Source organism: Ptychodera flava, chromosome 4, assembly GCF_041260155.1.
Source record: "Ptychodera flava strain L36383 chromosome 4, AS_Pfla_20210202, whole genome shotgun sequence".
Lineage (NCBI taxonomy): Eukaryota > Metazoa > Hemichordata > Enteropneusta > Ptychoderidae > Ptychodera > Ptychodera flava.
In genome coordinates, this window is record NC_091931.1 from 24,528,157 (window position 1) to 24,554,712 (window position 26,556).

Sequence of the window (26,556 nt, forward strand, 5' to 3'; positions counted from 1 at the left end):
CTAAATGTTGTCTATTTTCTTCAAGTAGAGATATTAAGCTTTCAAATGATGTATAATGTGGCTGTATGATGTGGCTGTATGTGTTCAAATTTTTAAGATATTGTTATTCAAAAGGGTTAAATATTTTTTTCAGTATTAATATGAAATATTTCAGTAAACCATTTTAAATATCTTTTTGGATATCAATTTTGTATTTTACATGCAAATACCTTTCATTTGATATATCACTCAATAGTTTAAAAGTATGTTTAGAGTAGTTAACAATGATTTCCTAATTTTATATCACATTTATGCAAATTGGGTACCCATGTGAATTATGCAAATTAGGGGGTTATGGCCCTACTTGGCAGCTCCACATCGTCAATTTTCTTGAAGTAGAGATAATAAGCTTTCAAATGATGTATGATGTGGCCGTATGTAAGGTGGGTACATTAAGTGTGAAAAATGGGTGTGTCTGCCGCTCGCCTAAACTCACAACCTCATCAATCGACTTACAATCTCATCAATCTAAATTTACCATTTGATCAATAAGCTGCGTTTGACGGTGGCCAATGCGCGATTTATGTTCATCAGGAATTTTCGTTAAAGTTTCACTTTTAAGAAACGTTTCGATAAGCGTCAAGAGGTGATCAAGAGGAAATAAAAAGCTTTAAAAGTTTGTAAGTTACAAGACACCTATGGCCTATGCATTATAGCCAAGGTATTTGTAGACATGGTGAAATGACAGGTGATGTGGCCAGAGAAGACTACGACTGTCCAAGATATGGTCAAGTCAAGAAACCACTTTGTGAATAGTATACGGTTCTTTTCACTGAATATGCAAGGCTTACCTAGTAATAACTTAATGAAGAATTCAAAAGATTTGACGTTGTTAGTGTACTTCGTTGAAAACTTTGCTTTGCAAGAGTCATTATCAAATCTCGTTTAAAGGCATACCATTATCGGGAGAAAAACGTCTAGAGTTAGCCAATATGCTGTCGATATCTCTCTTTAAGATAAACCGAGCAACTAAACAATAATATGTCATACAATTATAAATCCTTTACCCATAATGTGACTCCAGAGACTTTGTTCTCTTGGGAGTTTCGGATATTAAATGTAGTAAAATGCTAAACATTGACAAATATGAATAATAAATATAAAATGACTGCGATTTTCTTCTTCTTTTTATAAGGAACTAACGCTTGGATTGTCTTATGTTCACAAACGATCTGTGCAACCAGGAAATAAGAGGAAATTACATGGCGTCTCAAAAATATTCGAGACTTTGGATCACAACGCCTCCGACGATGTCCTTCTCATGTATTCAGAGTCCGCCGAATGCGAGTAATAACGCCATTGAACAGTTCTTGCAAGAGTCACCCGAGCGGATAATCATGGGTCTTGCAAACACGACATTCTCTGATTGTCAGTCTTATATAAATTGACATCATGTCTGTCCATTTTCTAATGACGTCACACGTAAATCATCCGGAATGAGTCCTCTTTCTTTCATCTTTTCGTATGTAAATAAAACTGGAAAGACAAAATGGGAAAAAACAGACGATGTAAATTGTTAAAAATATGATTCACAAGATGACGCAGTTTAATCCGATCGGCCTCATTTTCATGTATAGAGGTCATATTTCATCATAGACCAGATATGAACTAAAGATGCTCCTTTGTTCCAATATATAATGAAGTTGTCTGTGAATTGAATCTTTTGCCACAGGTTTGCAACTTCACTGAAATTGTTATGATCAACATCACGAGCAGTAATCACCGTACGTAAATTCCAAAAAATCATTAGGTATACGAATATGTAATGAGGTAAAATGAAAATACAACATTTCTTTGACTGCTGTCATTGTATCACCACTTTATATTGTGACTGTAAATGCTTTCGGTCAAGCCCTTCGAACTTTACATGTAAAACTATGAAAGATTATTGAATATGATAAGCATTAATAAGCTCACGCGAAAATAAAATGTCTTTCATTACTTTTATATAACCTTATCATCAGTATACATAGCACTTTCATCAAGTTAGGTCAAATTCGCCAGTTATCACTAATTTGAAAAGTTCATTACATATACAAATTGCTAAAGAGATGATACAGCAAATTTCACCACCTTTGCTCCAGTACATCCAGTACAGGTAGACATACATCCTTGCAACATTAGCTAACGTGTGTGAACACTTGAGCTAAAAATAAGAGTGTACCATTTTTGGCCCATGTGCATGATATTAGGTTGGTCAATGTTATGACTCTTGTCTAAAATACTCATGTTGCAGTATTTGTGTATGTTACTGTGACTATAAATATTTGTTCTACACATAACTAAAACGTTCAAACGGAAACTCGAAGATTTTTTTTGTGGTAGGTTCGTGAATTGACCTGGCATGAAAAGTTCCCTGAAGGCTTTGTCAAACAAAGACAAATTTTCATATATAATTCTATGGGCATACAATCGATATCTTAAGAATTAATGGTTGAAATCGAATGCGACTTTGCAATAATGCTTAGACTCAACAGTAATGCCACAGCATGAAATGAGATCATTTAGGCAATATATATCAAAACTGAATGCACTGCATTTCATCCAATATGACTTTGAGGTACACTAATCATATGAGTGTAATACTGATGATTTACTCATTGACAAAAAAACTGCGTGTACTGAAATACTGCAATTGAACGCACTTTTAACGTAAAGTGTACTACATAGTGTTATGCATGTCAAAAGTTTGATAAGTATTATAATGATTATTAGCTCATTAGCATATGTAACAACTTCAGTAATGGGACTTTATATTAACGCTTAATGCACATAATTTGATCGGACTTCTTAGGAAGCTTCGTCATTATTTGTGGATCTGTGGAAAGTTTGTGTTGAGTTTGACAGTTAGCTCATTTGTATAGTTAATTAACTTTTGTAAGTAGATCATATATGAAAGCTGAGTACGCTAAATTTGATCGAACTTTCCGGGTACATAATTTTGTCATGATTAGTGTTTCTTATAGCGAAAAGTTGACGAGTAGGACGTACCGATTATCACTCCATTTGCATATCACATGTAATTAGGTTATACATCAAAGCTGTTTTCACTGAATTTAATTTCAAATGACTTTCGGGGAACTGTTTCCATACCGCGGTATATGTATGAGAGAGGCTATCTTTAAGGGAGCCGTCATTATTTACGGGGCTTTGCTAAAAATGTGGAGAGGAAGAAGGCGGGTCACTTAATTTTTTGTACTAAATAGATTTAAACACTTCTCAGGCCGCAAGATTCCACATATCAATTTCTCAAAATTCTGAATGCGAGAGCGGGACACCCCTTTCGTGCTCTCCTCTTTTGGTCTTCTAACAGTTTTACTAGTACAAGTCAAAATGAGAACACCTCTCAGAATACACCAGGCTGCACCATTGCAAACATCAATTTCTCAATTTTTTTACAAGATCTAAGACAAAACCAAACTGTTGTGAATTCATCCTTTATTATCACAGAAACATATATTTTAATTAACGTCAGTTCAATAATCATTTTTACATTTAACCATTACATATTCAGGCTTATCATCAGACGCTGGCAGCTGGAGAAATGACACAAGAAGGTCGCATATTTTCCTTTCCTGTATATTCTTTGGTCCAATCTCTGGCAAATTGGGAACCTTTTTTACAAAATGTATTGTCATTGTTTGGTTGTTGAATATTATGACTTAAACACTGTCACTGATCATGCAAAAATGTAATAAAATATCAGTGTTCAATGTAATTTTCAAACAGTTTACAGAGTGCAAATTAAATTAAAACACCTCTCAGATTGCACCATTGCACACATCAATTTCTAACAATTTCGATACGAGAAAGGACCCCCTCTCGTGCTCCCCCCTTAGGGTGTTCTAACAGCGCTACTTAGTAAAAAATTAAAAACATCTCTCAGATTGCACCAGGCTGCACCATTGCATACATAGATAGGGGACAGCCCCTCTGACAATTTTACCCTTATCATCGTGTTCTCTCCCTGTACTTTCAAATATTGCCCAGTCAGATATCCTCGTAAAAACCCTGTCATGATACTCATCCAAATTAAACAATGCATGTGGTTGGATACCAGTTATAGTATGATCTTTACATCAGTATTTTGTTGTCACTTTGAATTTCATTTTGTTTGTTTCACCTTTTTTCAACCATCATGAGGTAACCGACGATAACCTAGTTTGGCACACCAGGATTTTAAAGGTGTGATTACTTACTCTTCATCAAATACTCACTAAATTATGTAATATGACTAAAAATTAGTTATAAAATGTACTCACCCATTTGATATTTCGTCGAATTACTGAGGTCTAGATTTGCATTGACCACCGATCGCTGTGACTTTTTCTTCAGTTTTATGACTGATATGGTGTAAAGGAACGGGTTAATGGCTGAATTAATAGGCAAGATAAAGACCGCTGTCCAAGCATAAACAGACCCTGGAATTGTGACTATATCAGTCATTGCCAGCATACCCATCACAGCGATTGGAACCCAGCAGAAGAAGTCAGTCAGCACTATCAGCGTCATTCGTTTTGCGATGGCCGCGGTTTCTCTGGCTTTCTGCTGTAGCTGAACACCAGTGGCTAAAGTTGTGCGCCGTATAGACAAGTACATGGTCAGATACAGAATTGATATAGCAATGAAGGACAGGAAGTTAAGGAAGATGAAAATGACGACTGAGTATATCCATCCGGGTGTTTGTTCGTTGGTAAGGTGGAGAGATAGGCAGACTGGCGAACGACTGTAGAAGTTATTGCCAAAGTACGGAATACCTACAAGAGGCAGAAAGCTAAGGAATGCTACGGCTATCCAACCAACAACCGCAATTACGATGGCAGTTTTCAGGTGTATCCGAATGAACTTCAGAGGAAAAACTATCAAGAGAAAGCGGTCAAAGGTAATAACTGTCAGGGAAAAGACGGACATCTCACTCGACAGCGATGCAAGGAAACCAGCAAAACTACACAACGGGCTGCTTCTCCATGAGGCGTCATAGGTGACGTAAACACCGCGGTAATTCATGTCAACTGATGCGATTATCAACATGTATATCCCCATCATGAAATCAGCTACAGCCAGGTTCCAAATGAGGAAGGTGTGAACTTTTCCCAAGTCTTTCTCTTTGATTCGCCAAACGATGACGAAGAGGTTGCCGAAAAAGGCCGCTATTCCAAGCATCCAGATAGACCATCTTAAAACTTGATTGGCCATGAGGTCTTCACATGATGAGAATGCATCAGCAGGCGGTGAGCATATTTGCACTTCTTGATGTTTTCTGACCATGCAGCAGTATTTATAAGCATCGGTAAATCTGAAAATGTACAAAAGTATGCAAATAATAAAAGTATCGCATGAGAAAGAGATGGCGAATGAACAGTTCAAAACAAACAATATATGATATGGAGGTGATAAAGGTTACCTAAAGAGAGACGCCACCAAGACTCAAAATTAGGCTATTATGGTAGAAACAGTACCAAGTCTGTACTAAAGCAGCGGCGGCGCACCTGAAGAGTTCACGTCACTTCTAACATTTAGTTTCGCAGATTGCACAGTTCTATTGTATGCTCCGTGTTTTTAGCTACAGGAAAATGCGATCAATTATTCTAGGTTGAGAGTTTGGTGGTGAAGGTTTTTATCAGAACGCGGTTAATGATTTTTAATGTGATTTTGACCTTAGAATGGCGACTGAGTAACCAAGACTATGTGTGAAACCATTTTACAAAAACAATTATTATTATTGTCAAGAAACTGAAATTGAGTCATTGCCCGAAATTGATACCAGTCCTTTATTCTTACTGACTTTCAATAAAAACAATTAAAAACCAAGGATAATGGCAGCATGACTGCATTGAGAGTAGTGGCATGACACTCACAGTTCAGCGAGTCCAGTCAACGGTACAAACAGCTCAGAACTTTCAGACTGGAACAAATTTCCTGCCATATACCTGCAGAAGGGAGAATTGTAGATGTGTGAACTTTAATGCTCTGAAAATATTAAATTACCAGTTTACAACTTGACATTATCATTTGAAAATTGATACATGGCATTTGCCGATGTGTAGTTCCTTACTTATTTGAATCAACATCTTTACGAAGCAAATATCCGATCTAAGTTTCACGTGGTTTATTCGAATATAGGCATGTCTTCCAGACTGAGAACAACAAATTCTCTGAATAGAATGTTGTACTACAAACGTTGAGAACGTTTGGGAACGATTAATTGAAAACAAATCAAAACAAAAGGATACAATCAAATGTTATGTTATGTTACACTTTACTTTTTGAAATGTCGCAATAAAAACGATGAACTACTTATTATGAGAGTGTAGGATTGCTTGATATTTAAGACTCTCATTCGCACATGTTAAGAATTAGTATTAAAACCGATACTAATGTTTATTTAACTATTGACAAGAAAATAGTGTAGTGATGCCCTAAAGTATATTTTGAAGAAACAGTATACATGATGATCTTTTTACTCACAGTGCATGAAGATTATATAGATCTGTAAACGCACCATCGTTAATAAAAGCAATGTTGTTTCCGGTTAAGATTCTGCGAAGAAAATGCAATTATGTATAATTAGATGTTCTGTTGCCATTTGCCATAGTGGATGATGTAATGATTCAAGTATGTCGTTTATATCAAGGGCCTCACATTCGTGCCATTTGTTTGCTTCATAGCAATGATAAACACTCAGAGTTCTGAGACAACGCCACCCTGCCAATGCCTACTGGGCAGAATTTGCCCAGGGGACAAGTACTGAGAAAGTAAAATTTCTACAACACTTTGCTGACCTGCTGTTTGGGCTGACTAAATTTGTATTCTTTGTTACTAAAGAAAACGGGTAAAATTTTCTCAGAAGGCTTTTGGCTAAAAATTCTCCATCAGTTAATCGTATTCTATTTCTCATTCAAATAATTATTGCCAGGGATGTTTATAGAATTTGACCTTTGATAAGTGGCGCCTGATGTAAGCTCCTACAATTCCTTCAAGAAAACCAGGTTTTCAATCACAAAGTTATCTTTAAATCCGGCTAGTTGACGTCTTTAACTTAAGGCTAAAATCTAAATTTATTGAAAACGAGACGACTTATACTTACAGCATTCGAAGATTTTGCAGTCCGTAAAATGTATTTGCTTCGATAGTATATATTTTGTTAGCTCCAAGGTTTCTAAAATTAATAAAAATTAAGGACAGAGCTAGCAAACAGTGGTTAATTGAAATCAAAGTTGGTATTGTTGTTTGTGATGCCTAACCCATAAATCACGTCTTGATGTTCAAAATTTACACAAAGAAGAATTGTAGATTGAGCTACACCATTGACGATAATTTGCTCTAACATTCATTACTATAACACCTCACGCGAAATTATCCACAAGGGAAAATCCTTGACGGAAGTGACCTAAATTTAGATTAATCCATACCAACAGAAACAAGGAAATATATCTTTAATGTCCTTCTTTTTCACCATTTATGGTATGTAAGTCACGATGTACCTTTAGCATTTTATGTTCTGTTTGTTATGTATGCTATCTTGTTCGCCTCCAAAGTGTTTAACAATATAGTGGATTTAACTTTCAACATAGTCCGTGTGTCTGTAAAGTAGGGACTAGAATTTATGTGTTGACAATAACAGAGCATGCTGTACACAATGAAGCAGGTTTGTCATACTAATACTGTTTACTTAAACATATTTTAGGGAAAGCAATGAGAGCATGCATCTATTTGATAAAGCTAAAAAGTGATGAGAATGTCCTAAAAAGTTACCACTTTTGTCACTTAATAAACACTTATTTAGCTAAAGTTAGCTTTTCAGAAGTGCAAATGCTCTGCTACCTATTAATGGGCATACTTACAACAAGTACAGGTTTTTCAGGAATTCAAATTGTCTTGGGCGTATCTCAATTATTGAATTATTTGAAAGATCTCTGAAAAAAAGTTTAGAAAGACACAACTTATACATTAAACAGAAATAATTATACCCTACGTATTCGTTATTACTTTGCTCCAGTCAAATAGTCATCATTTCCGTTTCGTGGCAAATTAGTGTATGTCACGCTTTGGTTGGAGTAATTCACAAGCAGTAGAATAAAAGTATATTGATGGTTAAAAAGATGGTGACTTGAAAAAGTTGTGATTTGAAAACATGATGACTTTAACACATGGCCACTTGAAAATATAATTATTCGAAATCCTGTTGAGTTGACAACATGGTGACATCAAGATATAGTGATTTGAAAACATGGCAACATGAAAATATGGTAACTTGAGAACATAGTGACTTGAAAACATGAACATGGTGCCTCGAAAACAAGACGATTCTAAATCATAGGAATTTGAAGACAAGGTGATTCGAAAACATGGTGATCTGAAAATATGAGGGGATGAAATATAAATGTAATGAGTAGACTATCCACTACTTACAGTTCTCCCAGTAATTGAAAATGGCGGAACTCGACTTCCGTAACCTCAACGTCATTTCCGGCCATATTCCTGTTGGCAAAAGACGGTGCATCTGAGTGTATGATAATTTAATGATGTAACTTTGCGTCAATGATCAGATTTGTTGGTTGTGACACAGCATGAGCGCACGTTGTGGGAATAGTATACCCATTACCTCACTCATTAGCTATTTGTTTTTACAAAACATTAGTTCAAGTTAAGCTGATTATTTCACAAAGAGAGTCAAAATTCATCCGTCGAAAAAGGGGCTAAAGTAATTAGTGAATTAACAATAGCGTTGAACTAATTCTGCCGAGAAAAACGGTGCACGGGTATGGTAACTCACAGTTTCTTGATGTCCTGACCAGTAATCAGCGGAAAGGAACTCATCGATTGGTACGCACAATCAATGGCAGATCCATGACAAGTACAATCCGAGGGGCAGATTAGACCTGGTAGAAAAGGGAAAATGTCACATTTTTAATGGAAAAGTGAAAGATGTTGTGACATTGTAATGTACGGAAACTCCCCAGATTGGGCATATGAGCTTCTGCGCTGCTCTAAGTTCCCTTGATAAGACCACTTCTCGTGTCTGGCCTACTCCAGCCCCTTCCCTTCGATAAGACAAAGTTTACACCGCCTTACCACATAGCAGCTCATCATCTCCATGCCGACACTGTGTGACGCCATCACATTTCTGAGATACCAGTATACAGTTTTGCTCCCCATGACAACGATAATGTCCTGGGCACTGGTAAACTCCTGCGTTCATAATGAAAAACAAACTCGTCAAGGCTTGTGCGACTGTATATTTTGAAATGGCTTAGATGACGGAATAATGACATGATTACTACGTCATCAATTCCCGCGCTTCGTGCTCTGTTTAAGATGACGTCTTACAATGCTTATCAATTTCCATTCTTTTTTGTCGTGAAATAACTTACTTTGTTGCAGCTCATCTCTCGGAACAATTCATCTATTTTCATAGTTAGAAATTAATATAAGGGGGCAAGAATTATGACAATGGGACCATTGATATTCAATAGGTTCATCATATATTAATTATCAGTAGAAGGTTGAAGTAGAAAGAAGAAATAAAAAACTTAAACCAGAAAGTTAAATGTACGCTTCAACAAAGATTGCCAGAATTGTAATCTCTCCGGGGAATGAAACAGTAAATCAACTGCTGATATACGTCTCACAGGGAAGATAAGAAATCTCAGCTGATAAACGAATGAAATCATACTGAAAAGTTGTCGCCATTGCATCAAATAATTTGTGGTATTTTGGTCGACGGAAATCGCTCTCCGTAATGACACAATGCAAAGGATTTCGTGTTTTCCACTTCAACTTTACATCACTTACCGCAGTACTCTTCATCAGAGCCACGTGGACAGTCAAAAACACCGTCACATCGCCTATAGAGCGGTATACAGTAGGCATCAGGACACTTAAACATGTCATTAGGACAATTAAAAAGTTCTGAAAAACAATGGTAAAGAATAATATGCAATTTATTTTTCTAGGCAATCGTTTTGCTTCAAATCATGTGTTCTTCTTGCATTTTGAAATAGACAGTTATGGGGGCAATAGCTGCATATTTTAATAAAATTTTAATAAATTTTACCCATGTTATTATATTCTTTGAATTACGTTCGAATGCAAAGTGCCGGCCTTGAAATTAATACTCTGTGAAAAATATGAACTTAATACTTTATGAACAATATGAAATGTAACACTTGGCAAAGAAATTCTAGAAGGGACTAAAATCAGTTTATAATCTTGAGCATGTACAGGTTGTGCTGACAAAAGGAAAACAGGACACATTTTGACATGATTTGTTGTAAATCAAATAAAACAAAGACACATTATGGAAGATAAATCAAAAGTGAAAGCTTAATAGAGCTTTCAAAGCCCTTCTTACATAATCTGATGAATGACCCAACCGTAAAACAAATAAATAAATAAATAAATAAATAAATAAATAAATAAATAATGAGTCACTTAATAAATAAATTAATATCTGAGGGTCGTTGAAAGCATACCACAATTCCTGAGATGGGTGACGTCACGACATCCCCTTTGATAGCCATACTGATCAAAATCGTAGATACACATCCACTTGCGGTCCACGCTGGGACCATTAACGCATCTGAATTCTTCAACACCAAAACTCTCAATTGGCATGTCGACTTTTTCTAATGAGCTAGAGACAGTACGACCGTAGTCACAATCCGTTTCGTCCTCCCTTTCGTTGCCTGCACAATCTAGCTCTCCGTCGCAGTGCGCACGTTCTGGTATACAGTCAACGTAGTAACATAGGAATCCCTTACACACATCTGTAAAGGTTGAATAGTCAACATAGGGTATCTGAGCCATATCGCAAAAGTGGATTTATTAAGGCCAAACGCGCCCCGAAATTGAAAGACTTAAACCTTCGCAGAAACATTCTATTTAGAACTTGAAGACATTCCATTTCGAAATCAAGGAAAACAACCAGGGCTCATTACAAAATATTTCCAGGTACTCGAATTTCAAAACGGCGGTCCTGCCCTTATCGACTCTTTCAGGGTATAATAATATTTCCGATTATCATAAAAATGAACTGGTTAAAACTTCTGTTACTCCATGAGCTTCAAAATGAGCCCCACATGTGGTAGACAAAACAAGACTTATAAAAGTTTGCAAGTCCAAATATTTGTTCCGGGGGCGCATTCTACCCTAAAGCTGCTTTTTGGTAATGAGAGAGCTATGCGAGAAATATCAGTCTGTACGAGTCTTCCTTCAAAATTTAGGACTATTCAATTTACATAACTCATTATTTGGAAAATATGCCAGCAGAGGTAAATACAAAAGCGCGTGGTTAAATCCGTTCATAGTAGAGAATGTAATGTATTTATCCCTAGTTTTCATTCAAGTTCAATGTTAAGAGTTCGTATGGTATGGTTCGACATTACCGCAAAACCTTTCATCAGATCCATCGTAACAGTCCTCCATAAGATCGCAATGCTTTGACTTATCCACACATTGGTTGTTGTCACATTTGAACTGATCATCTGTGCAGTTTGGATACACTGGAAAAAATTTAGTACTTTTGTCACGAATTGCATTGCATTGCAATCGACCTCGTATGACCCCAACGATGTGTGAAGTTAGGGTACCTCTAATGTCGCTATGTGTTACGTATGTTTTACCTAAGGGCAACGTGACAACAATTCGTCAGGACAATTTTCTTCAAAAATACATAAGGTTTAGAATTCCAAGTGGATCAACAAACGCCACTAGTTTCAGAGATTGTGGCAGTGTACAGTGAACAAACGTCATGAAATTGTGAAGAAGCTGCCATTGTGTGACAAAGAAAATAGGTGTTGACAATTTTTTCGATTGTTATCATTCATAACATAGCACACACTTAGTGCAAACTACCATACATTACCACAATTTTCTTCATCGCTGTTGTCGCCACAGTGATCGATGAAATCACAGTAAAACGTCATCGTAACACACTTTCCATTTTTACATTGGAAGGTGTTCGTTGGGCAAACTCCAGCCATATCTGAAGGACAAATAAATATTGTCATCGATTGCATAATGAGTGGTCATTATTTGAGTAAATGTGATAAAGTGCCACCAAATTCAAGATAATGAGAAGAAAAGCAGCACCGAGAAAAAGTTTACAAATTAACTAAAGGTTTAAGATGGTGATTCTTTAGTTTTTTCTCACTTCTTGTATATTGCGCACGTTTTATCAACTCAAGTAGAGGAGGTCTATCTTCACTTACTGCATCCTATCTCATCAGAGCCATCATTACAATCTGTGTTTCCATCGCACACATAAACAGGATGAATGCACTGATGGTCTGCACATTCGAATGCCTCGACGCCGCACGCATTTGTCGCCACTGCAAATAAGAAGGAATTACTGACGGAGGTTTATCAAGATACTCGGTGACCAAAACACTCATTGAATTTTAAACCAAGAATGTGCTTTGTTGAAAACATTACACAATCAGAACTGAGTTAAATATGAACAAATATACTCTTTATTTAAAAAGGAAAATCTTGTAAAAATGAAAAAAACGTTAGTTTCTCGTATTTCATTAACAAACGATGCGATTTACATGAAAAGCAACTTAAACGAGTCTTTCACACGATCTGCCGTGTTTAGACATACCTAAGACTTTCATGAGTACGTAAACGGATCAAAGAAAACAACGGTTACCTGATGCCTGTGTCATACACATCTCTAAAATAATTTCCTCGTCACAATTCATTAATCCGACTGTCCAATCAGATGCATCCATGCCTATAGACATTCTCTAGAATGGTCGACGTCTGCGTTGGGCTTATCTTTATTCACACCAATGTAACATCCGGTCTTGTAGTTGTCGTCTGCGGCCGTGCAGTCACCTCCGATCAGTGCGATGACATCATCGTTTACCGTGATATCTTTCATGAGCAGTATATACCCAGTTACGTTTATAGACCAGACGTGGCTGAGATAGTAGGATACAGTCAGTAGTTCTTGTCGGTTTTTTCCTTAAACCAGTGTTGAGATTTGAGCACTGTTCCTCTGCTCCAATGTTTCTTTGTTCTAGTTTGAAACAAATGTTTTCGTGTCTTCCCCAAGAAGAATCTTTACAAGCTGTGAAAAATTACGTCACAGACATTCAATGCACATATACGTACATGTATTAACATTCGATTGATGCATTGACGATGGGTTTTGTCATTCCTTTTTCAAGTGATTGAGTTTTGTATGACACCTGTATGATAAAATATTCTGGTAATCTGTCGGTCGTTTCAGAGTCTCAAATCATCCAAACATTTCTTGCATTGCTTTGCTAAGAAATCTTCTGTTTCTGATAACGAAATGAATTACTTTTTGGATGCATTGCAAGAAGTTACTATCATGGTTTAAAGTTGCGGATAGGCATATATAAGCAAACGGAAAATGGTAATTCAAAATTGCAATGGGAAAAATGTAGGCATATCAAGTGACCTTTTTATGTCTGAAACATTTTAAATGCATACAATTATTCTAACGAAAACCATGGTTATCAAAAGTAGCAAAATTAATACTTGCCGTAGTTAGATACACCGACATACGAGTCACCGTCTTTTTCTCCAGAAACCGCGGCGGCTTTCTTACAAATAAACTGTTTAACTGTATTTAAAACACACGGAATATCATGCCACTGATCGGTGCGATGGAAATCAGCCATATCAATGACAGAACACGCTTCAAATCTAGCGCCATCCGGTTGGTTGTAATCGTCATCATATCTGGCCTTTGCCCTATCAAAGAAACAAACAATTTAATACAACAAACATTTTCTACTGGATTATATATTAATGCTTTTAATAACAGCTATGCTTGCGATGACTTTCAGAACAGTTCCACAAACTATTGTAGTCCCCTTACAATACTACATGTTGTAGTTTCTACTTTATGGGTTGATGGTTATTGCTGTCGTTAACGATATTTGAAATTCAAAATAACCTCAATTCCTATGTTATATCTATGGTAGAAAATAAAATTCCTGATTTGAACATTGCCAGGCAATGGAAATTTTGTTTACTCGATAAACGTCGATAGGAGCTCCAACAAGTGGTAGGCAAAAATAGTATTGTCAAAGTTTGAGAGTCCGAATATCTGTCCCACAACCGCATTCTATCTTTAACTTTTTAGTAGCTTAAAATCTGCATAAATGTAAGATGAATTATAAAGCCAAAGAACCTTTGTTAAATTAGTCCATTTCCATTTAAAGCATTTTGAAATGACTGCCTCTAAATTGTTGATTATGACTTGTCATCAGGTCCAGTGTTTCATTCACAATATTCGAGTCAATTGGAACCCGAGACTACGGCAATTGTCAGAGGCTGTAATAGCGGAGATACGCGTTGGGCTCTCCCGCAGCCGGCGGTGGTCGACGATGCATCGGGGAGAGGCGAGTCCTCCAACTTGTACTTAAGAACTGGGACAAGGTATGATTATCAATTGAAGATAGGAAGGTACTGCAAGTGTACATACCAGTCGGAATAACTCATTGGATTTCCATCCGTCCATCGATATTTATCACTTTGGACTACGTCTGACAAACCTAATCAGCCATTAAAATAATCGGAAATACACTCAAGAATAACATGCTTCCCATCTACGAAATTGGGGTTAGAAAACAAACAAAAATAGCGTAAAATGTACCAAGGTGCCGTTCAGTTGTAACTCCGTGAACTTCAAAATGAGCCCCAACAAATTTGAGGGTCTTAATATCTGTCTCCAAGGCGCATACTGTAACCTCCACAAATGTAATAATCTCCACAAATGCTATATCAACCACAATTGTAATAAAATCAGCCACAAACGTAATAAAACAGTCAACCATTAATGTAACAACCCGCAACCACAAATGTAATACACAAGTTAACCATAAATGTAATAAAACCCAACCATAAATGCAACAAACTTGAACTTGCATATGTGATCATTTGTTTATCAATGCCCTGAGTAAATATAACTTTAATAAGACTAGTGTAATGTTATAACATACTTTCCTGAAACTAGGTTTCCTTTCCGAAACACAGAATAGAATACTTTTAGAACACTATCAGAAAACGATGAGGTGCTGATCAAACAGTTAGAATAAGGAAGCGTCAAATTAACTCGTCAACCACTGATACTACACAAAGCTTATGACGGATGACTCAGAACAAATAAAAGAGAAATATACAACCTTATAACAGAAACTGAGGACGCAAAACATGTTGTCGAGAACATATATCTATATTTCAATCGAGTAAAAACAATACGAACGCTACCTTGAACACAGTAGAACAAAATTAGACATCCTAACATCCCCGGTGAAGAAATAAACTTTGAAGTGAGACAACATAGGAATACAGACACTCCATCAATTATCCACAGAATTTATCCACTGAAGACGAATTTGAGACGACTGATTAAGAACGTAAAGAAAATTTTAGAAAAAAACGGCGTTAAAGGATCGTAGTGTTATACTGTCTCCTCCACTCTGGAGTAGAGACTGCACTGACATTCAGATTACAGCTGTGTCTCGCCATGGCCAATCAGTTCGGTACATAAAAAAGGGAAACATAAAATACACTTTCAAATATACGAAACACACTAAACGCAAACAATTAAGATATGAATAATGTGTGGAGTTGCTTTCCTAATTATTACATAGATGAATATATAAGGACTAATTCCTTAATAGCAACGATAAAATGATTTATTACATTTACGGTTGACAAGTATTATATTTATGAGTGATTTTTTTATTACATTTATAGTTGATTTTTGTTACATTTATGGGTGATATTACATTTACTGGTGCACTTTATTGCAATTATGGTTGATGTTACATTTATGGAGGTTAGTGCATTTATGGAGGTTACACATACTAGCTAAAATAAGGTGTAGCATTCAGTAGTGAGTGTGATAAATAACGCACTACACATAAACACATCGCATGATTTTGATAATTTGATCTGCCTTCTGCACAAAAGTTAATATCATACATTTCTGAAAATGTTTGCGTAATGATCTGTCTTGAAAAGAGTGACTGACTGGTGCATAAGTCGGGCCACTCAAGATTTCTACCAATTCTGTAATTGAAGAACCACGAAGACAGCGAATTTTCACCTATATCTTGAACCTATCCTTTGATAGTGTACTTAATGACATAAAGGAATTTCACGGTGTCAGAATTACTGAAATTAATCTATGGAGTAAAGTTCTTATATGTGCCTTCAAACTCAATAATCGCTAAATTCTTACCTATGTAAGTTTTGCTGTCGCCATGTAACCAAACCCTGGACAGTGAATAGATAATGAAGTTCGACTCTTCGCGGTTCAGAATGCTGACCAGATTGGCGCCAACTTGGCGACATTTACTTTCGGCTTGGTTCCATGTCAGTCCAGTCTCCCCCGATTGAACCTGTAGCAGTCTTTTCCAAACTGAGTCCAACCGTTTTCACACTCGTAGTCTGAAATACAACCAAAGGTTTTCAACCAATCTTTATATAGAGGACAAACTGACATATGTGGAGACTATGACATAAAGTATTTACCATGCAACAAAGCAATTTGTGTACAGTGTGCAACTTCATATTAAGGTACTATGGACCACCAAAGTGAAAGACTTAAACTTTTGCTCATACTTTCCTCAAGGAAACGTCCAACCATTTTCTTTCAAAATCAGCAATATATTCAGGATGCAACTGTTAGCACCAGAGAAACAAACTACCTTAAATCTATTTATCTATATATTTGGAATTCAAAATGTGTGCCATCCCTTGATAACTATACCAAAACCCCTTAATTTTTTAGATTTTCTCAGATATAAGTTGTTCAAAAAGCTCACGCAAATGTAATCAGAAAAAAACTATTGTGAAAAAAATCTGTCCCAACGGTGAATTCTACTCTGAGAGAGAGAGAGAGAGAGAGAGAGAGAGAGAGAGAGAGAGAGAGACAGAGATTGATATTGCGCGTGTTGAACTTTGACCAATACGACAATGGCATGTTAAAAATCATAACTTACGTTGAACCTCCTGCCTATAGATAGGGAATTGTAGCTGATAAGGAACAGCTGAGTACTTGGCAATAAAGCCTGCATAACCCCCTGTTCCAGTTTGTCCGCCTTGAAACTCTATGTTCACTTGTGAAGTAGCCGATATAAAATATCCAGGGTTATCATATCCACAGACTGTAGCGGATCTGTTGGCATCGGACACTCGTACAAAATCACTGCTACAGGTGGTATCTGAGTCACCGACATTGAAATTCAGGAATTCCAAGTGAATGACGTCACCGTCCGCCACCTGGATATCCCAACTACATTTTGACTCAGGAGGGTATGGGTTTGGATAGCCAAGGGAATTTATGAAGCCACACTCTGAATTGAGGTATATGTCGTGTCCACACTCTGACAGCATACAGCCTGAAATGATGAAACATTTGTAGATATAAGACTCTATGACAAAACAAGTTTATGCGGCCGAAATGTCGAGGAACAGTCGTCATAACGACCTTTCTGATTTCGTTTACAGTTCTTGTACAGGGTCGAGCACTCTGACCAAACCAAGAGTAAACTCCAAATGGACAACATAAATATTAATATACTGATATACGTCTAAAATGTGTGTACTGTGTCAAAGCCACGTAAACGAGATGGACATTTTTCTTGCTTCATATGTAGACATCCACAAGTTAGAAAAGCGCTCAATTAAGCATATATACTTTCATCAACATAGAAAATGTTTTAAGCTCTAAAATTGCAAAATACTTGCACAGACATAGACATTCTGCCATCTTGACGTGATAGGGAAATAGCAGCCTTATAAGCTAGCAAATATTGAAAGATGCAGGATGAAACGCCATATATCGTAATGACGTCAAAGACAGAGGAGTCAATCGCACGGCGAAACTTCCTTCCCCTCCTGTCGGAATGTTAATACTTGCATTTAGATAATAATATTATTTCAATGAATGAATCCAAATTCAGTGACTATCTCGCTATATGCTATATATCTCGCTACTATGAATTATCCTCGAGAATAGGAGATTGAAGAATATACAGAACAGCCTCTTCTGCTTCATATCTGGTTAAATTTGAATCTATTATCATCCCCTATTAGGCGATATGACAAGAGGGATGATTTCAACTTTAGTATTGAATTACACAAATGCACTCCCTAAGTTGCTGTGAATGGTGACAATCGACCAATCAGATATAAACTTTCTAGCCGGCTGCAGATCAGCAGAAAGATTTAGTGTCTTTGAGAACTCTGAATAGTTTATCCTATCAAAATTACAGTGCTCGATGCTGAAAGTAGAGTGTTATAATAATTACACAAATTACTTCAAGTACTAAGTATTGATACCTTTTATACCTGGTACTGGTTTCATGCATCCTGCAGTCTACAGACAGAACTTAATGGTTTTTTTAGCTATACACTTTCATTCATATGGTTGAGATGTTTTTGATGGTATTCAAATACGATGAATTATATCTATTTTGGTGGCAACATTTTGAAACAAAGTCAGATATTTGTTTAGCAGTGTAGATTTGTCAGCATTGATAATGTGTAGCTTTTTTGATATACAAAGATTACATTGCTTGCTTATGTTAGGATAACTCGATACCTTGTCAATCATTAACCACGAACGTCAAATATCTGGTCCTTGTTTTTTAAAGCCCAAACAAATTTGGACAACTCTGTGCTATTCCTGTATTTCTTGTAACGGAATTATTGCATGTGATTGGTGAAGCGCGTCTTGAAGGTGTTATCAGTGATTGCAATTGCTTGGACAAGCCCGTTGCAAAGTAACTGTCAGGTCAAAGGTGTCTATCACATGGCAAATGTATCAACGGGAGTCAGCAAGGAGGTTTATATCTATAAATTACGTTTCATATGATTGAAGATGATTGAAGGAAGCATGGAACTTAAGTAACTTTTATTACATGCCTCGATATCAGTGCAAAATTGTGCGTTGATTTGAATAGGAACATCCGGAGGGTTAACGGGCCGCCGGTGAACGATATGCTGACCGGTTCCCATGGTTATGCGGTCCAGTGAGGCCCTCCGACGTTTTAGATGTCAAAGTAGACGCTTAACGCTAGATGTAAAGTATCCATGCGCGCACTGCTATTTTGACTTTCGTTAAATCTGTATTATGTTGGTCGATTATAGTAAAATTGTTTTAAAATGCCCTGCATGTGACTGAATATCATATAGCGTTAGCTTTTAAGAGGTATGTAATTAAAATATTATTGTTTGAATACATGGGTTTATGTGCCCTCGCAGCAGGAGAAACTTTGCCCTTCTGGCGTCGGGCACATTGTCACCTGCTCTCGGGCACATAAACCCATGTATTCAGGCAATAATTAAATAATAACACACGCCAGCAAGGGCAAGATCACGATTTGTTGCCCGCCCAAGGGATGGTGCTCATGACGGTAATATTGATGATGCCCGAGCCGAAGGCGAGGGTATCATCAATATTACCGTCATGAGCACCAGCCCGAGGGCAGGCAACAAATCGTGATCTTGCCCGTGATAGCGTGTGTTATTAATTTTATTACACCGAACAAACACTTGTTTTCGAAAATTTGCTCAGAATGCTGTCAAGTGTCGATCGAGACTCGCCACAGTGAAACGTTCTATTTGTTGCTCGATCGCAATGCTACATGAAGTTGACGTCTAAAAACGAACACAGTGTTGTTCAAGCTTTTCTCGTTTAATGTACTAAACTTGGTCGTGTACTTCAGGTCGAGCTAATTTCTTGTGCCTTTCCAAAAGCCATTGCTTTACAGAAAATACCAAGCAAATGTACGCGACGATGTGGTACGCGCAGAAAGTACGCGCGGTATTCCAGAACGTGGTAGCGGGCTATATCACTGCACGCGACAGGGCTATATCAGCGCACGCGACAGGGCTATATCACCTAAGCCATGTTCTATCACTTTTTGTTCTATATCACGTGAGTGAGGTTCAGCCAATCACAGTACCTGAATAATACGTGAGGTGTAATAAACTATGATATTATGATATTATTCCTTATGTGCGTATTTGCTTTCTGTGTTCTGTGCGCGATTGTTCGTGCTGTCATTAACTTTTAAAGGGCAGAAAATGGCTCGAAATGCGCAATTTGCGCAATTGCGCAGTCGAGAGAAATTATATGTATCTCTATCTAATATATATATATATAATATATATATATATATATATATATATATTATATATATATATATATATATATATATATATATATATATATTATGAGTTTTTGGTAATGAAATTACCAGTGGTCTCACAAATATACATCTTCTGTAATTCACAGTCATCGTCATCCAATGGTAAAGCCCCTTCATGGAATTACTATTAATGGGGGTGTGATTTATAATAAATATAATATATATATATATATATATATAATATATATATATATATATATATATATATATATATATATATATATATATATATATATATATATATATATATAATGATTTTTTTGGTAATGAAACTTACCAGTGGTCTCACAAATATACATCTTCTGTAATTCACAGTCATCGTCATCCCAATGGTAAAGCCCCTTCATGGAATTACTATTAATGGGGTTTGATTTATAATATACTGTTAAATGTGAGCACATGCAATCATTTTTTGTCTATGCATTAATTCATTCCCTTGAGTCTGACGTCTTCTTATCGAATACCTTCAGGGATGTTACCCTGGTTATCTCTTTGTCTTTCTAGTTGTTGTCAGTCTGTTTTTATATTTTATCATAATTCTGACTACATTAATGCTTTTTCTGTATGAGTCTGTGGCCATTTTCTAAACGCCTTTACTTCAAATTTTGTATTATAGGTTTTAAGATATTGTCTATGTGCCATAAAAATATTGCATCATTGCATTGCATTGTTACAATACTGTAGTTAATAGCGTGAGAGTAATAAGATTTGATGGTCATGTCTATGACTGACTTTTGATATTATATAGAATGATTTAATGCTTAGAATCTCACCATTGTTTAACCAAACACGGTCCATTTCCGTTCGGTTCGCCTGGGGCAAATACAAACGGCCGTACACTCGTACCATCACTACTTTCTACGTAGCTGTTCGTGTAAGCTCTCGCATCGAACCAGAAACTTTCACCCTGTAATCCTGTCGAACTAATATAATCTTCCAATCGCTGATGTTTCTCCTCGTCTGTATCTTGTACCAGAGACAGGCCATGGCTTTCACATGCGAGGGCTGCATTATAGTGATCTTTTGGTATCCGGAATGAATTGAAAATTGGACTTGCTGGAAAGCAAATGATATTCACCTGATGATTTAAACTGACAAACGAAAGGCCCAACAATATCACTCATAATGGCAGACCATTTGAATCATAGCATAATTGTTTCCCCCCTTGGGTGTGATTTCTCCTTTCTTCGGTCTGTCTCTTTCAGCAAAGAGGCTTGTCATTTTTAAACAACTTGGGGTATTTTTAGGGAAGGTCTTGACAGTAAAGGACAAGTCAACTCAGAACATTTTCGATTCGCGCTAACAACTTGTGGTACCAAGTCACATCCTTGAAACAGTCGTTCAAAAGTTTGAAAGTTATCTTTGCAAAATGAACGGGTTTCACTTTAAAAAAACTTCAAAGTCATTGTAACGACTTTGATAAAAGAGCGAGCTTTTGTAACTTTTAAGGGGGCGATGCACCCAACACATTGTATTTTGCTCAAAAATCACATGTTTTGCTAATATTCATTAAACATTAATTAATTTGTCGACCAAACATCAAAATATTGGATTAGTTCACTTTTTAGCTTTCAAAGAATTTAACTCCACTCTGGTTTGGTCAAATTTTCAAAATTTTTACATTATGTACTTTAAATGCTATATAACAAAACGACTGTTTTGTTTGGTAATAAAATCTTACATTATAAATAAGAGACATTTCAATTTTACTTATCATGATTTCAGTCAATTTTTTGAGTGCCAGCCTTTCAATCCATTCCATGTTAGAATGAGGATATATCATGCAAAACAAAATAGTCGTTTTTTTCTTCATATACTATTCTTTCAAATGAAATATTCATTTAAGAAAATAGTGTCAAGTTTTAACTTACATTAATTTGTATCATTAATATCAAAATTATGGTTTTTACCCCAAATATATACCCCTTCTTCCTTCGAGTCAACTATTGCTACCATACTAAACTTGAGATTCTCTGCATGTAGAAAATATGAGGGTATGAGGGTTTGCTTGTCATCTTTGATGAGAAACATCGCTTTGCAAAAACTGTGTTGGCAACATGCAGCTCCTTCTTTAAAAATTGTGTACGGATCTACTGACTATGACAACATATTCAAAAAATACGTGTGGCAATCGAAGGAAAACTCGACTCAAGTAGATTTCCTTTTAGTGCTGAGAACTTTATGAAACTCCTAAATAATCTACCGGTACTATATGGTAATGTAAACACAGAAAAATCAGGCGAAATATAATTCAGGAAAAACTAGCATAGTGTCTACAAAAACTTTTGATATCATTTCAGTTTGCTAAATCAAAATCAAAAAGACTTACGTTGGCAGCTTCTTCTATCAGTGCTTAGACGGTAACCATGGTTGCATTCACAATAGAAGGATCCCGGTGTATTGACGCATTCGTGTTCACAGAACCTTTGATAGACCGAACATTCGTCGACATCTGGAGAGTAAATGTCAGAGCTCATATTATTCTAGGTTTAAAATGTCAATGGCCAACGTAAAGGTTAATACACAGCATCAATGATCACATATTGCTCACTGTTTTTGGTTTAAATGGATGTTTATCTAAGGCAATACTAATATGTGTGTAACAAGATTTTGAAAATGAGGGTTATAGGTTAGAGAAATATTCTCTTCTGTTTATTGATGTTGGCCGGACCCATAAAATAGGTAAAATTTAGAGAATTACTTCAATATTTTGAAAATACCCTAAAACATGCCTGGGTTGGTGTACTTTTCTAGGGTCTGTCTTCTTACTGAAAAACACACTTGTTTTTATTAGGGAGTGTGCAGTTATTATGGCCGGGTTGGGCCGGTAAAGTCTTCCTACGCATCAGTCAAAATAAGTGAACTCCCTACCCATTGCACCAAAAAATTGATGACTCCTCTTTTAAGATGACATAAATTTCATGCATTGCTTGATTAAAGCTTCACACACAAACACCTGGGGCGATAGAATAAAAAATGATTCTGAGATTTTTTCAAATGACTCTCCTTACAAATTCTAAAGGTGTTAATGTTCAATTTTCCCCTTCTGACTTGCTATAATTTTGAAATTACCCCTCAAAGGATTTGACAAAAATTACAGCTGGATCGCAATATTTGTGCACAAGCGTGTGTGTACAAATTTTGATATTTTCATTTTACTGATAATCAGCTGTTGATAATGTTGATTCACAGTATATGGTAGTGTATTAAAAACTATGTAATACTTTTTTTAACAAAACTATACATATGCATTTATAGATATTTGATAATTGACATAAGCTTAACTGTACCTAATTGGAGGTTGTTACAATTTGTATGTGGACAAAAAATTGACTTTAGAATTTCACAAAAAATGTTTATCCACTATACACGGGAATCTATTATAAAATTGTGAATAATTTTTTTCCCATGAAAAACTTGCTGTACAACAGACGTTGAATAATTAACATAATTGTACTTGATATGATGGTTAAAGGTGTATATTATGTGTACAAGAAATCTGATTTTGGAATCCACTGAAAATGTTCATCCACTATACATTGGACTCTATGGGGAAACGATGAATAATTTTTTTCCAATACAAAAATTGGTAAACCTGTGTGTGCTTATGTACTCTCTATTGTTAACATAAATGTACTTGATTATAAAATGGATATGTGTGCCAGAAATTGGATTTTGGAATTCACAGAAATGTTGATTCACTATACATTCGAGTCTATGAGAAAAACTATGAATATATTTTTTAAAACGCTAAACTTAATTAATCTGTGCTTTGATAGATGTTTGATAATTGATACAAATGTACTTGATTCAAATATGGTATTTGAAAGTTCAGATGTTGACAACAATTGTGATATTGGGATTTCACCTAAAAGTATTATTTAACTTTTCATGGTACTAGTAGTCTACAAGTAACTGTTAAATAATTTCCCTGGCTAAACTTGCTATATCTCTAGTATGTAAGTAATAAGAATTGTTCATTTCCCTCAGTGAGCACGATTTACAATAAGACAAGCATCAGAGTTGCCAAGTCAAGATGTTCATGTGACAGATAATTGTACTTGATTAAATTAGGGTATTTGAAAGTTCAGATATTGACAACAATTAAAATATTGAAATTTCACCTTCAGCCTAATATGGAATAAGTAAAGAATACTTTTGTTCAGATTTACAGTTAAATGACTTAAGAGAATGAAATCATGCAGAGAATCATTTTTATTTCCCAGAATATTTCTGAACAATGAAACTGTTTTTTGACGGGAGGATACTTGTGAAAATTAAGTGACCCCTCTGAGCTGTTTGAAAAATACATGACCCCCTCTGCAGTTTTCAAATCAAAGGTGACCCCCTGGACTTTGCCGGCGAACGCCCGATCGTAATAACGGAATGCTCCCTTAATTCTAATGATGGAATAAGTAGAGAGTAAGAATAAGTTAAGTCTTTAGAGCATTTTTTCGAAGAAAGTAAATTTTATTTTAACCCAAAGAGATAACACAGGGATGGCGGCCATTTTGAATTTAAATATCTGTAAATATTAGGTAGTTTGATTCTCTAGTACCAAACTTTGCACAGTGACCCTACATTTTTTTAGAATCGAAAGTAATGATTGAAAGTTTGCTTGAGGAAATTTTTGGCAAAATTTGTCTTTCCTTGACGAGGCGCCAACTACTTGAAACACCAGGAAAGAGCACTAACTCAATGTAGTACACGCCTCGAAAGTTAAAGACTTAAACCTGCGGTCAAACTGTCTTCAATTGGAATATTTTAACCATAATGATTGTCTTTCAAAATCAAGAATAAAAATCGGGGTCACCATTAAAATGTTGGTACAAGAGAAACAACTTACCGAAGATTTACCGATATCTTAAGTTCAAAATGGCCGCTATCCCTGAGTTTATTCTTATGAGGAAAGCTGTTATTCCTAGAACAACATTACAGTGAATTTATTACATGTAGGTGGAAAAATCTTACAGGCAAATGGTCTCTGAGACTTCTTGACTGACATTTGTTGATATCATTACTTTGTAGTTTTTGTAATAGATATGTATGTATCCTCCCATCATTGAAAACAATAAAATAAAATAAAATAAATAAAATAAAATAAAATAAAATAAAATAAAATAAAATCATGGATTTTCGAGAAACTAAGACGGTGAAAAGTTTTCTATCACCAACAGCTTTAAAATGGACCACTACAAGTGATGGATCAGAAAAGAATTGTAAAAGTTTGAGAGTGGGAATGCCCCGAGCTGAGGCGCATTCTACCTTTAAGTTAATATATCAGACTTCAAACAGTCCAACACGATAGAATTTGGTTGCATCATAAACATTGGAAGAAGCTCTCTCTGCCTAGATGTGAGTGATTTGATGTCTGATGAACTGAGACCAAAGTCAATCTCAAGTACATGAACGAGGTAACATACCGACACATTTGCTTTGTTGAAGTTCATAACCCGGACAACAAGGCAACGTTTCAAATTCTGCAGCATCTCCGTCCGAGCAATTCCTTATATCTGGAAAAGATAGAAATTTGGGTAAGATAAGATGTGTATACGCCATTGCCATTAATGTCATAAGCAACTGATTGCTGAACAAATTAAAATAGCAGAATACAGAATAGTCTGCAAGATAACAGCACAGACGTGTCTTGTTGACAATCAAGATCATCCGGGACATCTCATTCTGAGTTTGGGGTATTTCTTTTTTACGACTCAAAGCAACAATAAAGCAAACAATAAGTCTCCTTTCTTTGTTACATACTGATGTCAGCGAAAATGCGAGAAGAACCTCCAACAGTTATAATTCTGGATTGTTGACAATCAAGGTCATCCGGGACATCTCATTCTGATTTTGGGGCATTTCTTTTTTACGACTCAAAGCAACAATAAAGCAAACCATAAGTCTCCTTCTTTGTTACATACTGATGTCAGCGAAAATGCGAGAAGAGCCTCCAACAGTTATAATTCTGGATGCACATGCATCGTCTAATAGTTGCACTACGGCGCGCCAAATGTTTCATAAATATTTATCGATTCAGTGCAAAAATAAACTGTCTTTCTCGATTGAAATAAAAATTCGGTGTCATTAAGGAAGGAAATAAGTAAGAAAAGTATAATTAAAAAACAAAAGATAGAAATGTCATTTAATACTTCATTTTAACTTGAGAATATTCTTTAAAGCGTAATTAGGAAATAAACAATTGTCAACGATTTGAAAAGTCATACATCCATACTTATCGACATACATACACGTATAATAGTTCCCGTAAAAGGTGCAATGAGTGCTGATTTTACAAAACAAAAAAGTAAAA

The 26,556-nt window shown here is 35.9% G+C and overlaps 2 protein-coding genes and 2 long non-coding RNA genes across 4 annotated transcripts in view; all 4 read right to left on the reverse strand.

Annotated features, from left to right (window-relative positions):
- Window positions 1-26,556, reverse strand: part of LOC139131254 (uncharacterized) — a 283,792-nt gene that overhangs the window by 24,986 nt on the left and 232,250 nt on the right. The window lies entirely within an intron of this gene.
- Window positions 1,430-5,965, reverse strand: LOC139132174 (G-protein coupled receptor GRL101-like). The gene is made up of 3 exons (XM_070698565.1): window positions 5,898-5,965; window positions 4,302-5,335; window positions 1,430-1,515 (listed from the first exon to the last, which is right to left on the reverse strand). The coding sequence occupies exons 1-3, from the start codon at window positions 5,963-5,965 to the stop codon at window positions 1,430-1,432; spliced, it is 1,188 nt and encodes a 395-aa protein (XP_070554666.1).
- Window positions 6,506-8,520, reverse strand: LOC139130463 (uncharacterized). The gene is made up of 4 exons (XR_011551863.1): window positions 8,452-8,520; window positions 7,884-7,955; window positions 7,127-7,198; window positions 6,506-6,579 (listed from the first exon to the last, which is right to left on the reverse strand). It is a non-coding gene; the product is annotated as an uncharacterized lncRNA (long non-coding RNA).
- Window positions 21,167-25,752, reverse strand: LOC139130464 (uncharacterized). The gene is made up of 3 exons (XR_011551864.1): window positions 25,670-25,752; window positions 22,576-22,698; window positions 21,167-21,302 (listed from the first exon to the last, which is right to left on the reverse strand). It is a non-coding gene; the product is annotated as an uncharacterized lncRNA (long non-coding RNA).